Genomic DNA, 13,810 nt, shown 5'->3' with positions numbered 1-13,810 from the left:
CTGGGTACCACTTCATGCACAACAGGCACACTGGCACACAGGCACACAAGCACAAACATGTAGAGGGGTTGGCTTCCAGCACTTGGACAGCTTTGCTATCTTGGTGCCCACTTATGTGCCCAAGGGAGCCCTCATGGTGTTGGGGTCAGATCCGATGGGCCCAGCCTGTAATGGACAGTTGTGTCTGACCAAGCTCCTTGCAGAGACCATTTGAGTTGTGGGCTGGGTCAGTGGGAGGGGGGTGAGCTCACAGACATCAAGCAAGATGCTACAGTGTTCACAGTGGCAGAGAGGGCCGTGGACTCTGGACAAAGTCCCTTCCTGCAGCTCCACAGGGGCCTCCAGCCGCATCACTCTCACTCTGAGGAGCTGGGTTGGTTTCCAGGTTCTTTCTGAGCAACTTGCATGTATCATGCCCACCTGCCCACGTGCTCAGGGACCATGGCCTGGGGCTAGGGTGGGGTAGGCCCTGTGAGGCCCGCTTGCCACAGATCTCCTGGGGGACCCCAGCAGCCTTGTGCGGCTACACTAGGACCAGTTAAGGCCACAACCAAAGACTCTTTGACCGTAGGGAAAGCCGGGGGCTGGAGAGGCAAGATGGGGGCACTTGCCTTGCAAAGGTCGGCCCCACAAGGAGTGATCCACTAATCAGGGTTAGAAATAGCCCCTGGGGGGGGGGGGGAGAAATAGCCCCTGAGCAGGGCCCTGTGGAGCTGGGCAGTGGTCCCTAAGTGCTCAGCCCAGCCTATCTCCTTCCTATAGAGGCTCCCCAACATTTTTTTTTCTGGGCCACACTCGGCATTGCTCAGGGTTTACTCCTGGCTGTCTGCTCAGAAATAGCTCCTGGCAGGCACGGGGGACCATATGGGACACCGGGATTCGAACCAACCACCTTTGGTCCTGGACCGGCTGCTTGCAAGGCAAACACCGCTGTGCTATCTCTCCGGGCCCTCCCCAACATATTGACCAGGGTTAAGAACAGTGTCGGGCTTCCAAGGACAACCTGACACCCCCTGGGCTATGGGAGCCAGCATCATGGGCACCTTCCAGGCCACAGAGCCGATGATTGTCATTGGGGGTAGAGGGCCTGAAGGGTGAGGGACCTCAGGACTTGGAGCCCTGATAAACCCTGCCCACCTGGCCACTCAGCCAGCACAGCATGTTCCGTGGCCCCTTCCTGCTGCCAGGCCACACACCCACTTAGCTCTGACCACGGGCATCACTCCAGTCACGAGCTGGTTCTGCAAATGACCCCTCACCCCAGCCTTGAGAGTCGGAGCTGCAATGGCCTTTTTCAGTCACTCCTGCTGTCTGTCCATCTGCCCCAGTGAATGCCGGTTTTCACACACACACACACACACACACACACACACACACACACACACACACTGACTCACACGTGCCATTCATTGCTCCTGGGATAAAATGGAGGGTGGTTCTGGGTCCAAGAATCAAGGACCCTGGTGGCAGGGATTGCTCTCAAGGATCCTCCCGGAGAGAGGAGCAGCAGCCTCAGTAGTGGGAGAGAGTGGAGGCAGGAGCTACAGCAGCCGGAAGCAGGAACCCCTGAGGCTCTCCACTGGGACCTAAGCCTGAGCTGGGCACCCTCCAGGAACAGGCTGCTGTGCCCCAAGGCCGCCGCCCGAACCCCGATTTGCAGCACTCTCAGTTCCTAGCCTTGGGGAATGGAGAGGGGCGGGGGAGGCTGGTCCAGGACGGCCCGGGCGCTCAGATCACCAGGCGCACCACGTGCGAGGGAGGGCGGGGGACCAGGGGCGTCTGGACACCACAGTGAGCGTGGTGGGGTGAAGGAGGCGGCGGGGACGTGGGCTCGGGGGTTCGCCCCCCGTGGGGTGCGAGGCGCGCGCGTAAAAGCAGGTAGACGCAGACAGCAGCAGCAACATCAGCAGCAACTGCCGCACGCCAGCTCCAAGGCTTCATCTGTCGGGCCGGGGGTCCTCGAGTCCACGACGCGGGGCGGAGCTTCCAGCCGGGCCAATAGCGAGGCGTCGGGTGTCGGGCGGGCCAATGGCAGGCCAGGGCACGGCCGGAAGCGGGCGGGCCCTCTGCGGGGCGTGTATTTAATCCATTCCGCCGGAGCGCGGGCTCAGGCCTGGCGGCGGTGCCTGGGACAGACGCTCGGGGCTGTTCGTAGCGGGCTGCGGGCGGCATGGCAGGCTCGGGCCCGAAGCGGCGCGTGGCGACGAGCCCCGGCACGGCCGAGGAGGAGCGGCAGGCCCGAGAGCGCATGCTGGGCGAGCGGTGCCCGCCGAGCGAGGGCGATGGCGAGGGCGTGACCCTGCAGCGCAACATCACTCTGCTCAACGGCGTGGCCATCATCGTGGGCACCATCATCGGCTCGGGCATCTTCGTGACACCCACGGGCGTGCTCAAGGAGGCGGGCTCGCCCGGGCTGGCGCTCGTCGTGTGGGCCGTCTGCGGCGTCTTCTCCATCGTGGGCGCGCTCTGCTACGCCGAGCTGGGCACCACCATCTCCAAGTCGGGCGGCGACTACGCCTACATGCTGGAGGTGTACGGCTCGCTGCCCGCCTTCCTCAAGCTCTGGATCGAGCTGCTCATCATCCGCCCGTCGTCGCAGTACATCGTGGCGCTGGTCTTCGCCACCTACCTGCTCAAGCCCATCTTCCCCACCTGCCCAGTGCCCGAGGAGGCGGCCAAGCTGGTGGCCTGCCTCTGTGTGCGTGAGTATCTCCCCACCATGCCTTCTGCCCCTGTGGTCCTGGGGACCGTGTCCTGGGCTGACCCGCAGTGCCCCGCGGGCTCCCGACTGTCCCTGCTGTGCGTGTGCGTATGCGTGTGCGTGTGCGTGGGTTCACACGTCTGCATCCTCCTGGCTCCTGCCCCAGCCTCCCTCAGGGCCAATGATGTCCAGCGCCCCTGGGACATTCCCCAGCCCAATACCCGCCCTCCCCCAGAACCCATCTGCACACAGATTCCCGCCTTCCCCACTTCTTTGTCACCCTCTCCCTGTGCCCCAGTGCATGCCCCGCCTTGGTGGCCTGGAAGCTGGGCAGCACCCCCTCCCTCCATTTGCCAGCTCCCACCCACAGGCAGTCTACACACCCCTGTCTCTTGCGCAGAGATTGAGACGGATCTTTAGAGGAAACTTCATTCATTACTCACCAAACCAGGTTACCAGAACCGGCAACTCTAACTTGTCCAATGTAGTAAAAAAAAATTGTGTGTGGGCAGGAGGAAGGGTGAAGAGGGGCCCATGCGGCAGAGAAGGGAGGGTTTCTGCTTCATCTGAGTAGCCAAGGGTGTCTTGGGTTTTGGGTGATGCCCAAATTCGGGCATGTTATGGGGGACCTTGAGAGTTTCTGGATTTCCAGAGATATGGGGAGTCCTGGGCTGTGCTTAGGGGCCTTGGACTGTGGGGGGAGGGTCACTGTTAACTTGGGAGGGGTCGGGTGTGAAAGATTCGCTGCTTTTCCACTTTCTGCTGGGACCTGGGAAAATGGATTCTTGTGCCACGTGGGTTCAGCTGCGTGGGCTTATCTGCTGTGACTGGCAATTTTTCTGCCCATCTTGTGGCCAGGCTCTAGGAGGACTTGGCAGATGCAGGAGTCCACCCACCTCCTGAGCTGTGCCCCTGACCCCTGGGCCTGTCTGTACAGTGAGGGATGCAGGGTAATTGGGCTGGGGCCACAGGGACACTACAGGGCACTGGTGTTCTGCAGTATAGGGAAAGAAAGAGAGGAGAGACAGCGAGATGGCATGCCCACTCACCACCTGCCCTGGGCCTTCAGCTCAGCTTACTTTCAGGCCTGAGAAGGGCCCGGAAGGGCCTGGAGGCAGGTCACATGCCTAGCACGTGGGAGCCTCCGATCAGTGCCCAGACCCTTGAAACAAAGCAGAGCAACAGAAAAGCTGGAGGAGACCCAGTGGCAAGACTGGCATGTGATTGCTCAGGGGCCAGACGCATGTCTGGAACTTGGGGTGCTCAGGGCTCTGTCCCAGTCCAGCCCTGCCGCCCTAATGCTCCTGATCTGAGGCGGGGTCAGGTAGGGGCTACAAGGATGGGAGAGATCAGAGAGGCTGGTGGTGGGGGCCTCTGTTCCCTGGGGACCTGGGGTCCGTTAACACACCACACCTCATTCGCTCCCTCATTGCTTCTTGGTGGCCAGCAAGCCCTGCTTTGCTTGGCTTGGTGCCCAGCACTGACCCCATGTCTAGCCCAGTGGCCTTGTCAGGCACATGACCCCAGGAAAGCCACTGGACTAACATCTCCCAAGCACAGGCCCCATTGATGTCCTTTGTCCCTGGCGGTGGATGGGGTGAAGTCTGGGGGTATTAGTCACCTCCTGGGGTACATCCAGAGCACAGACTGCTCCTTTGCAGAGGGCCAAGCATCAATTCCGTCCCCAGATACCACAACAGGATAGCTGTGTGAGGTCCTGCCCAACACCAGTTACCCGTCCCAAGGCAGCACCGTTCAGAGCTGGGGAGTCAGATGATAGGGGACACTGGCCACTTGAGTGAGGGCAGGATTGCAGCTTCTGAGCCCTGGGGCCCCTGGCTTCACCCGGTCAGGCCCCAGCTTTGAGGGGAGGACCTGTGGGAGGCTCTTGGCTCTGCTGTGTCGCCCCAGCCTGGGAGGAAAGGGGCTGATGGCTGTTGCCTCCTGCTGCCTCACACTTATGAGTGTGAGCCCCAAGTGAGTTCCTGGGTGTGAATGGTCGTGGCCCAGCCTGGTCTCCTCAGCCAAACAGTCTCTGAACCACCTCGTGTGTGTGTGTGTGTGTGTGTGTGTGTGTGTGTGTGTGTGTGTGTGTGTATGACACACTTGGGGTCTCCCACATAGGAATCTCCGTTTCTGGCCTCCAGCTCTGGTGTTGCCCCCTTATGTCAGGACTCTAGTATTTTGGGCCGCATTAAAAAGTCATATTTCGGGCCCGGAGAGATAGCACAGCGGCGTTTGCCTTGCAATCAGCCGATCCAGGTGGTTGGTTCGAATCCCGGTGTCCCATATGGTCCCCCGTGCCTGCCAGGAGCTATTTCTGAGTAGACAGCCAGGAGTAGCCCCTGAGCATCGCCGGGTGTGGCCCCAAAACCAAAAATAATAAAAAATAAAAAATAAATTAAAAAAGTCATATTTCTGGGCTGGAATGATAGGACAGTGGGGAGGACTCAGTTTGAGCCCCAGCATCTCTTATAGTACCTGAGCACAGCCTGGGAGTGATCCCTGAGCACAGAATAAGGAATAAGCCAAGCCTTAAGCATTGCTGCATATGGTCCAAAAACCAACCAAACAAAAAACTTCAGCATATCTGGTGTGGAAGAGAGAACAGGGAAGGAGCTTTGCCTCAAGTGTGAGTCCTCCAAAGTGAGCCTTGAGCACAGAGCTGGGAGTCCATGTTGAGCGCAGTCTCACTTGGGCCTGATAGAGTCTTGTAAGGTATGACTGGCCTGTCAGACCTTGCCCTGCGGGTGGGACGGTGCTGGAGGGATCCAGGGCTGGGCTTGGCTGTCTCTGATCTGCCAGAGGTGGTCCCTCCCCACTGAAGCAGATATCCCCTCCCATCCCGGGACTCTGGTGCAAATAGTGGAGTGTGTCAGGACCTGCCCAGTGAGTCAGGACAGGGAGTCAAGGCACAGTTGGGGAGGGCTGCAGGAGTGGGCAACTGGGCCTGGAGGCTGTAGGCACCTAGCAGCACTCGTGGGGCCTGTCTGCCAGGGAGGGAAACCAGTCACGGCAGAATGTGAACCCCAGGCCAGAGAGATAGCACAGCAGTAGGGCATTTGCCTTGCATGCTGCCAACCTACAGACCGGGTTTGATCCCATATGGTCCCCCAAGCCTGCCAGGAGTGATTTCTGAGCGCAGAGCCAGGAGTAACCTGAGTGCTGCTGGGTGTGACCCCAAAACAAAACAAAAACCAAAAAAGAATATGAGCCCCACCTCCTGCCCCTTAGCTATAGCAGAGCCCCACACACCTGCTTCCTGCATGGACTAGACACCACAGTGCGCCGGGAACTGGGGAAACTGGCTGTGGTCTGCTTTCCCTTCCACCTGCTGGGCAGGCAGAATAAGGCCCAGGTGTGCGTTTGCCTCTGGACCTTTCCTAGCCTGCCAGGACCCCACACACACCTTTGGAGGCTTTTCCAGCTTAGCTCAGAGCCATTTAGAGTTAGGGTTCAGCTGCTGCTGGGCCCCAGACCCCCTGTGTCCTCCAGATCTCCTAGCCCAGCTCTGGAGTCTTGTGTCTGAAGGGAACATTGCTGCTGGCTTCTTTGCTTCCTCTTCCGGCCTAGCAGCTGGTGGGTTTCTGGTTTGCTGGTTGCTGGGGGCCACACCTGATGGCTGAGGGCCAGGACGCCTGGTGCCCAGATGGAACCCAGGATTCCTGTGGTTAGGGGTGGGCAGTGGGCACTGGGCAACCCTGAGAAAAGGCACAGTTGGAGGTAGAAATGGGGAGGTCAGACCCTCAGGGACCTCCCCCTCTCTGCAGGACATGAATGGGCTGGTGGGGTGTCCTCTGGCCCTGGTGACCCCTGGAAGCGAGCGTCGGGATCAGTGGGAGAGACCAGGGCCACTGGGGCTTTATCTCCTTGTCCCAGCTGCTCCGAGCAGCCGTGCTTATCTGGGTGTGCAAGTAGGCTGGTTCTGTCTGTATGGTACCTAGGAGGGCTTGGAGGATTGGACTCTCCAGGTCAGGCAGCGGTGGTGCAACTGGGGAGCTCCAGTGGGGGGGGGGGCCCCCGCCGGCAGAGTTGAGCTGGTTCCAGGTGCGATCAGACACGCCCCTTCCTGAAAGGAGCGAAGGAACCGCATCTGCCCCGCCCCCCCCCCCACTGTCCGCTCTGCTCACCCCACTTTGTACCCTCCGGCGCGACCCCGCAACACTCTGCAACTTCCAAACAGCTGGTCCGGGCCAGACAGGTGCAGGGGGGCAGCCCTTCCGTGACAACTGAGATGGACTTTGCCCTCCTACCCTGTGTTCAGGACCCTGCCTCCCCGCAAGGGTTAAATGGGGGTCCCTCAAGAGAGGTGGGCTGGGTTGGTGGGATGCTGAGCCTGCCCAACCTGCCCTGGGCCTTCGGAGGGATGGGAGGTGGAGGAAGAGGGAGAGAAGGGTGACTGGCTGACTGGCTGTCTGGCTGACTGGCTTGTCACTGCGGCCCAGCCCACTGATGCAATCTGGGCTGTGCTTGCCTCATGCGTGGGGGGAAGGGCCGCCTGCCGGCTGCACGTAGAGTCCCGACACATCTAGGGGATCCTCTGCCACAGCCAGGGGGGGGGGGGGACGGAGACTTGTAGGACATGCGGCCCAGGGTGTGTGTGTGTGTCTCCTCCCCCACCCGCTGGGCCCCTCATTCAGTCTGCAGTCTCCCTGAACTTCCTCCCTGCACCACCCCTGCTGTCCTGGAGTGTCTGGCGGGTGGGGGGGGGGGCCCAGGGTCCAGACTGTTAATGGTCACTGAGGTCACTGGGCTAACCCAGTGCTGGGGGGATTGGGGGGGGCGCGAGTTTGGGGGACATGATAGGGGGTCCTGTCTGGGGACTCTGGGGGACCGTATGTCTGGGGGATCTTACCTGCCGAGGCCTCAGCCGGCTGCTCCTGGTCATCTGGGGGCTCAGGAAGCTCCGGGTTAATTTGTCACCAGCTTGCCCCACCCCCGTGTCTCGTGGCCTTTTCCAGGCCAGACTAGTAGCACTAGAACGGACAAGGGGAGCAGTGAGGGGCTGGGGCTGGGCCCGTGTCCCGCATGGGGCCTGTCCTAAACCTTGTACCCCCTATGTGTCCCTGCGCGCCCCTCCACGTGTCCCTGTGCCCTGCATCCCCTCCATTGCTGGGAAGAGCCATTGTGTCCTGTTGGGTATTGAGGTGGGGCAGGGAAATCACTTCCCTCCCCAATAGCTGGGACACCCTCCCCCCAGGCCTCCCCAGACTCCCTCTGTTCCTCCCCAGGCAGGTTTCTCCTCCTTCGTACACCCCAGTCCCACTTTAAGCTACAGGAAAATCACCACAGAATGAATGCTTCCTGTCAGTCTGTTTCCCTGCATATCCCGTGTTTCCTCCCGTGTTTCCTCCTATCTTTCCTTTGGGCTCTGTCCCCAGTTCTGAAGGGGCCCGGGAGCTGCTAGAGCAGAAAAGGCTTCGTTCTGGGTTCCCAGGCTCTGACACACTCCTGTCCCCTGTTTCTGCAGTACTGCTCACAGCTGTGAACTGCTACAGTGTGAAGGCGGCCACCCGGGTACAGGATGCCTTCGCTGCTGCCAAGCTCCTGGCTCTGGCCCTCATCATTCTCCTGGGCTTCATCCAGCTCGGCAAAGGTGAGTCCCGGCTTGGCGAGGGCAGGGAGGGCAGGGGTTGCCTGGTCCTCCATCCCCTGAGCTTATCTACACCCCAGGGTGGGCAGCTCTGTAGAGCTGGGTCCCACTTCTCAGATCGTCCAGATCTCCCTGAGCCCAGTTGGCCTCCACTGTTAGCTCCATGGACGCAGGTTCGGGAATGTTCCAGGAAGGAGCAACCTGGGTGATCCTGAAGCCTAATGGGCTCTCCTGCCAGCTCCCCATAGTTCTTTTGTCTTGAGAGGTGTCTCAGGGGCCAGGCGGTGGCGCTAGAGGTAAGGTGCCTGTGCTAGCCTTGGATGGACCGCGGTTCGATCCCCCAGTGTCCCATATGGTCCGCCAAGCCAGGAGTGACTTATGAACGCATAGCCAGGAGTAACCCCTGAGCGTCACCGGGTGTGGCCCAAAAACCAGAAAAAAAAGAGAGAGAGAGAGAGAGAGGTGCCTCTCTGCCCTTCCCACAGGAGTCGTGCCCTTCCCACAGGAGTCATATTGTTGATTCTGACATAAACGCCCTTTCCCATTCTGCCTCAGTTTCCCTTGTGGCAGCTGCTGCTCACTGAGTCCCTGCTTACAGTTGGTGGGACTTTCCAGAACATTCTAGCAGGGAGTCATATCCTCTAACCCCATGGCTCAGGAGGCCCCTCACGTCCTCTGAAAGGGGGTGTGTGACAGGTCCATCTCTGTCCCTGTCCCCATCACTCTGCTGTTGAGAATGTCCAGAGTTAGCCAGATGGTCCTCTGGCCCCGTGTCTCTTTGCAGGGCTGGGAGAGGTGAGGTCGGGCCAAGGCACAAGGCTCAGGGCTGGTGGCACTGTGTGGGCAGGCCCTGAGCACACTGAGCTGGTCTGGGGGAGGCGCCCTGCAGCCGCTGTGTCTCCAGGCCCCAGTTTCCATGGTGAAGGGCTTGGTGGCTCCCTGAGCACAGCCTCAGGGGGCCTATGAACACATCAGCCATCCCCCTGAGTCCCCCTAACAGCCTTGTGATGGGGTAGAAGGATGGGGGTGGGGTCTTGTGACAGGGTGTGGTGGGGTCCATTCTGTCTCCCACTGCCAGGCTCAGCCGCTGCCCCAAGGCCAAACCTGCTGCCCTGTCCAGGCTCTGCTCAGGGCCTGAGGCGGCCAGTCCAGCTGCATTGTATTTGTGTGTCTGTGTATCCACCTGATTGTTTCTGCCTGTGTGAATGTGTGTCTGAATCTATCCATGTGTCTATGTGAATGTCTCTGTGTTTGTCTGTGTGCCTGTCTCTGTGTCTCTATGAGTCTCTGTCCATGTGTCTCTGTTTATGTGAGTCTCTGTGTATCTGTGTGTCTGTTGGGCTCCTCTCCTGCCGTCCTCATCTGGGCCCTGTGTTGGGGTGTGCAAGTTTCTGGCTGCTCCTGGCTGAGAGATTAGGGGTTCTCCACGCTGGAGCTTGTCCCAGTTGGAACCAGTCAAGTCCTCATGCCCCAAGGCCCATATAGGTCTCTCAGGCAGAGTGACCCCACATGTCTGGCCTGGGTGGGGATGACCTTAGCAGCTGAGGGACACAGGTGCCATATCCCCATGGCCTTTGGTGTGTTTATTTAGAAGGGGTTGGAGCTACTCTCTGTTTGATGTTGGGGTCACCCCTGGGAGTGCTTGGGACACAGGTGAGACTGTGCCCTCATTTGAACTGTCTCCCCTGTCCCCTGTGGAGACCTGCCTCCCCTCAGACTCTTAGCACAAAGACTCTCCAGAGCCACATTCATAGAATCTGGGACTCTGTGAGTTCACAGAGTCCCAAATTGTGGTTTGGGGCAGGCAGGACAATGGTGGGCTCAGTGTGGTGTGGGCAAGGAGCAGCAGAAGACCCCCGCCTTAAACCTCGAGCCAGGAAGGCATCTGCAGAGTGGGGGACCCCATGGCCTGCCAGGCACCCTCACCAGTTCTGGCCCTTAGACAATCCTGCATGTGGTAGACACATGATGGCTTGCATCAGCCACTAATGCCTTTGGCCGAGTAGGGTCAGTAGCTCTGTAGTTGCCTTTAATTTGTCTCTTATGAAATCTTTACCCGCATTAGCCTGTGACAATGTTTTGCTTCAAGAACATTCCAGAGTCTCTCTGTACTGAGCATGGCTCTGACCCCTCATCCCGTGCTCTCCCTCCAGGTGACGTGTCCAATCTCAATCCTGGACACTCCTTCGAGGGCACCAACCTGGACGTGGGCAACATTGTGCTGGCCCTATACAGTGGCCTCTTCGCCTATGGCGGCTGGTGGGTTCCCAGGCAGGCGGGAGGAGGCTCTGGAAGGTTCTGGAAGGCCTTCCCAGGGCTGGGTTTCTGCTCACTGTGGCAGTGGTGTGTACGGCTGGGAGGGGGTGAGCCACCATTGGTAGAGTCACAGCTCAGGGAGATCCTTTTATTGGGGAGTAACCCCTCCACTGACCAAGCCCCCACCCATCCTCGTCTCCCTGCCAGGAACTACTTGAATTTCGTCACCGAAGAGATGATAAACCCCTACAGGTACGTAGGGGATGCTACAGGGGTGTGTGAGCAAGGATCTGTGGATCAACAGGATCAGGGGTCAGGTGGTCAGGAGGGTGGGTCAGAGATCAGAGGTTCAGGAGTGTGAGTTAGGAGTTGGGTCACAGAGCTGAGCATCAGTTGGTCCGTCCTGTGTTTGTGCGTGTGTGTCCATATCTGTATGCATGCCATGCTGAGCTGTGGCCCCGCAGGAACCTGCCCTTGGCCATCATCATCTCGATGCCCATCGTCACGCTGGTCTACGTGCTCACCAACCTTGCTTACTTCACTACGCTCACCACTGAGCAGATGCTGGCCTCCGAAGCTGTGGCTGTGGTGAGCCCAACACCTGGGAGCTGGGGGGGCGTCTCAGGGTGGGGGGTTGCCTGGCCCAAGGCCCTTTGCCACCCAGACCTTGCCCTGAGAGGTGCTCCCAACACTCTGGCTCCCATAGGACTTCGGGAACTACCACCTAGGGGTCATGTCCTGGATCATCCCTGTCTTTGTGGGCTTGTCCTGCTTTGGCTCCGTCAACGGCTCCCTCTTCACATCATCCAGGTACACTATCACCTGGGGTGCTGGGGGGTGAGGAGGATCCCTATCCCTGGGAGGGCACTGCCCCCACTCGCAGAGCCCGGGTTAAACCCTGCCCCATGTCCAGGCTGTTCTTCGTGGGCTCCCGGGAAGGCCACCTACCTTCAGTCCTGTCCATGATCCATCCACAGCTGCTCACGCCAGTGCCCTCACTCATCTTCACGGTGAGTGGTGTGGGAGGTGGCGTGTCCTAGCCCACCACACCCCCACATCTCACCATGTTTGACTGGGGCCCCATGCATGTGGATGTGTGCATCATTCTGAGGCTCTGGCCTCTTCCTGCTGCGTCTCCCCCATTGCCCCCCTTGTGGTTGCATTGAGGTTGGGGGTGACAGATGTGAGTGCTATGTCCTCCAGGTTCAGCATGTGTGTGTGCAGGAGACATGTGTGCATGTGCACATATGCTGGAGAGGGTGCTGTGTGCAGGAGACAGGTACACATGTCTGTGGTATGTGCAGGAGCATTTCTACCCATGCCTCACTCGAGTTACCCCCACCACCCACCTGCAGTGCGCCATGACCCTGTTCTACGCCTTCTCCAACGATATCTTCTCTGTCATCAACTTCTTCAGCTTCTTCAACTGGCTGTGTGTGGCTCTGGCCATCCTTGGTCTGCTCTGGCTGCGCTACAAGAAGCCAGAGCTGGAGCGGCCCATTAAGGTAGCTGGGATAGCAGAGCAGAGCAGAAGGGGACCTGGGTGTCCCCACCTGGAACAGCGAGGTCAGGCATGTTTGAGGCAGTTTGGTCCCCAGTCCTAGACGTTGGAGCCTGATGCACGGTTCCAGCTGGGACAGAAGGGGGTGCAGCACCTCTTCCTGTCCTGTCCCCACCCCATCTCCATCCATCCCCTGTCCCAGTCCTGACCCCATCCTTGGAACCCACTGCTAGACACTCAGCCCTGCAGTAGCTTTATGTTCCTGGCTCAAGGCCTGCTGTGCCCAACTTGCTCTTGGGATTGGGAGTCTCCCCCAAAATATTGTTCCTCCTCTGGGTGACCAGATGGGGCTGGGCCCCATCTGACATGAAGGCGCACCATGGCCTCTGCTGAACCCTGGAACCTTGCTGTTCATGTCTGGGCCCCGTTCCTGGTGGGAGGGGCAGAACCTCAGGACCCCGCCATGCCACCCTTCCACACTCAGGTGAACTTGGCACTGCCACTCTTCTTCATCCTGGCCTGCTTCTTCCTCATCGCTGTCTCATTCTGGAAGACACCCGTGGAATGCGGCATTGGCTTCGCCATCATCCTCAGTGGGCTGCCTGTCTATTTCCTCGGCGTGTGGTGGCAGAATAAGCCCAAGTGGCTGCTCCAGGGCATCTGTGAGTAACTCCACAACACGGGCTTGGCAATCAGCCTGGCAGCATCTGGGGCTGTGACATTGGTGGATGGGCTGCACGGACTCCCTGGGAGACAGGTCCCCTGCCAAAAGTATTGGCTGACCCAGAAAGATCCAGGCGCCACACGGGGCTCCACTGAGAGGCAGTTAAAGTGACAGTTAAGGCCCTGCAGACCAGACATGGAACCCCAGCACCTCAGAAGATCAGCCCCACTTGGTGGGTCATTTCTGTGGTCTGCCAGCAGTGGGGTCTCCCCTGGGCCAGTCTCACACGATACCCCATCTGACTGCTGTCCCTCCCCCCCACAGTTTCCACCACTGTTGTCTGTCAGAAGCTCCTGCAGGTGGTACCCCAGGAATAACTGAACGGGCACCAGCTGTCAACGAACCCAGCGGACCCCGCTCATACCGGCTGGCCCGCACCTGCACACTCCCGGGGCAGTGGCAGATGGGCCCAGCCCTTAGCGCCCATCTTGGTTTGGTGCTCATGGGCCACAATCCGTCATTCCTCTGCTTGGCTCAACGACTCCCCTCACCCTATTTTATTTGTAATATTATTTTTTTTTAACTTAAATTTGAGGTCAAGATGACAGTACCAGGTAATTATTTTTTAAAGAAATGGGGCACCTCAGGGAAGGTACCAACAGAGCCCTGTACATGGCAGATGGGGTTCCTGGACAGCCAGACAGGGACCCCTGTGCTGGCCCATCATCCAGCCCCTGGGCATAGGACTCTGTCTCCTGGTGACCAAGGCTCACAACTCTGGGCAGGGCCACCTCTGCACAGGGTGTGTCTGGGCAGGGCCAGGGGACGGGTCATCCTAGAGCAGGGAGGGAGAGACAAGACAGAGTCTGGACTGGAGAGAGAATCATGTCCTGGAACGTGGCCTTCAAGCTGCAGGCATGAGAAGGCCAGAGCGCTGTTGTAGAATCCTCAACACTGGAGCCCCTGGGAGTTCTGCCCACGTGTGTGCCTATCTGGGCTCTCCTACTCCTGGGGGCGGTGGTGGCCTTGTGGCCTTCGTGCCCACCTCATGGCTGATCTGTTACACTGGGCAGGAAGGGGTTTATTGGTTTGTTT

The 13,810-nt window shown here is 59.2% G+C and overlaps 1 protein-coding gene across 1 annotated transcript; it reads left to right on the top strand.

Annotated features, from left to right (window-relative positions):
• The first annotated feature begins 2,120 nt into the window (after positions 1-2,120).
• On the top strand, positions 2,121-13,810 carry SLC7A5 (solute carrier family 7 member 5). The gene is made up of 10 exons (XM_049786749.1): positions 2,121-2,702; positions 8,172-8,297; positions 10,448-10,553; positions 10,758-10,802; positions 11,015-11,138; positions 11,257-11,360; positions 11,464-11,560; positions 11,906-12,055; positions 12,536-12,713; positions 13,040-13,810. The coding sequence occupies exons 1-10, from the start codon at positions 2,171-2,173 to the stop codon at positions 13,090-13,092; spliced, it is 1,515 nt and encodes a 504-aa protein (XP_049642706.1). The 5' UTR covers positions 2,121-2,170; the 3' UTR covers positions 13,093-13,810.

The sequence above is a fragment of the Suncus etruscus genome, chromosome 14 (assembly GCF_024139225.1).
Source record: "Suncus etruscus isolate mSunEtr1 chromosome 14, mSunEtr1.pri.cur, whole genome shotgun sequence".
NCBI classification, from domain to species: domain Eukaryota; kingdom Metazoa; phylum Chordata; class Mammalia; order Eulipotyphla; family Soricidae; genus Suncus; species Suncus etruscus.
This window is presented reverse-complemented; position numbering and strand designations above follow the sequence as displayed.

Excerpts from the sequence above, each read along its gene's own strand:
- SLC7A5 (XM_049786749.1), top strand. The coding sequence starts at position 2,171 with ATGGCAGGCTCGGGCCCGAAGCGGCGCGTGGCGACGAGCCCCGGCACG. Across the intron at positions 10,803-11,014 it reads GAGATGATAAACCCCTACAG|GAACCTGCCCTTGGCCATCA; the intron begins GTACGTAGGGGA and ends GTGGCCCCGCAG. Across the intron at positions 11,361-11,463 it reads TCCCTCTTCACATCATCCAG|GCTGTTCTTCGTGGGCTCCC; the intron begins GTACACTATCAC and ends CCCCATGTCCAG.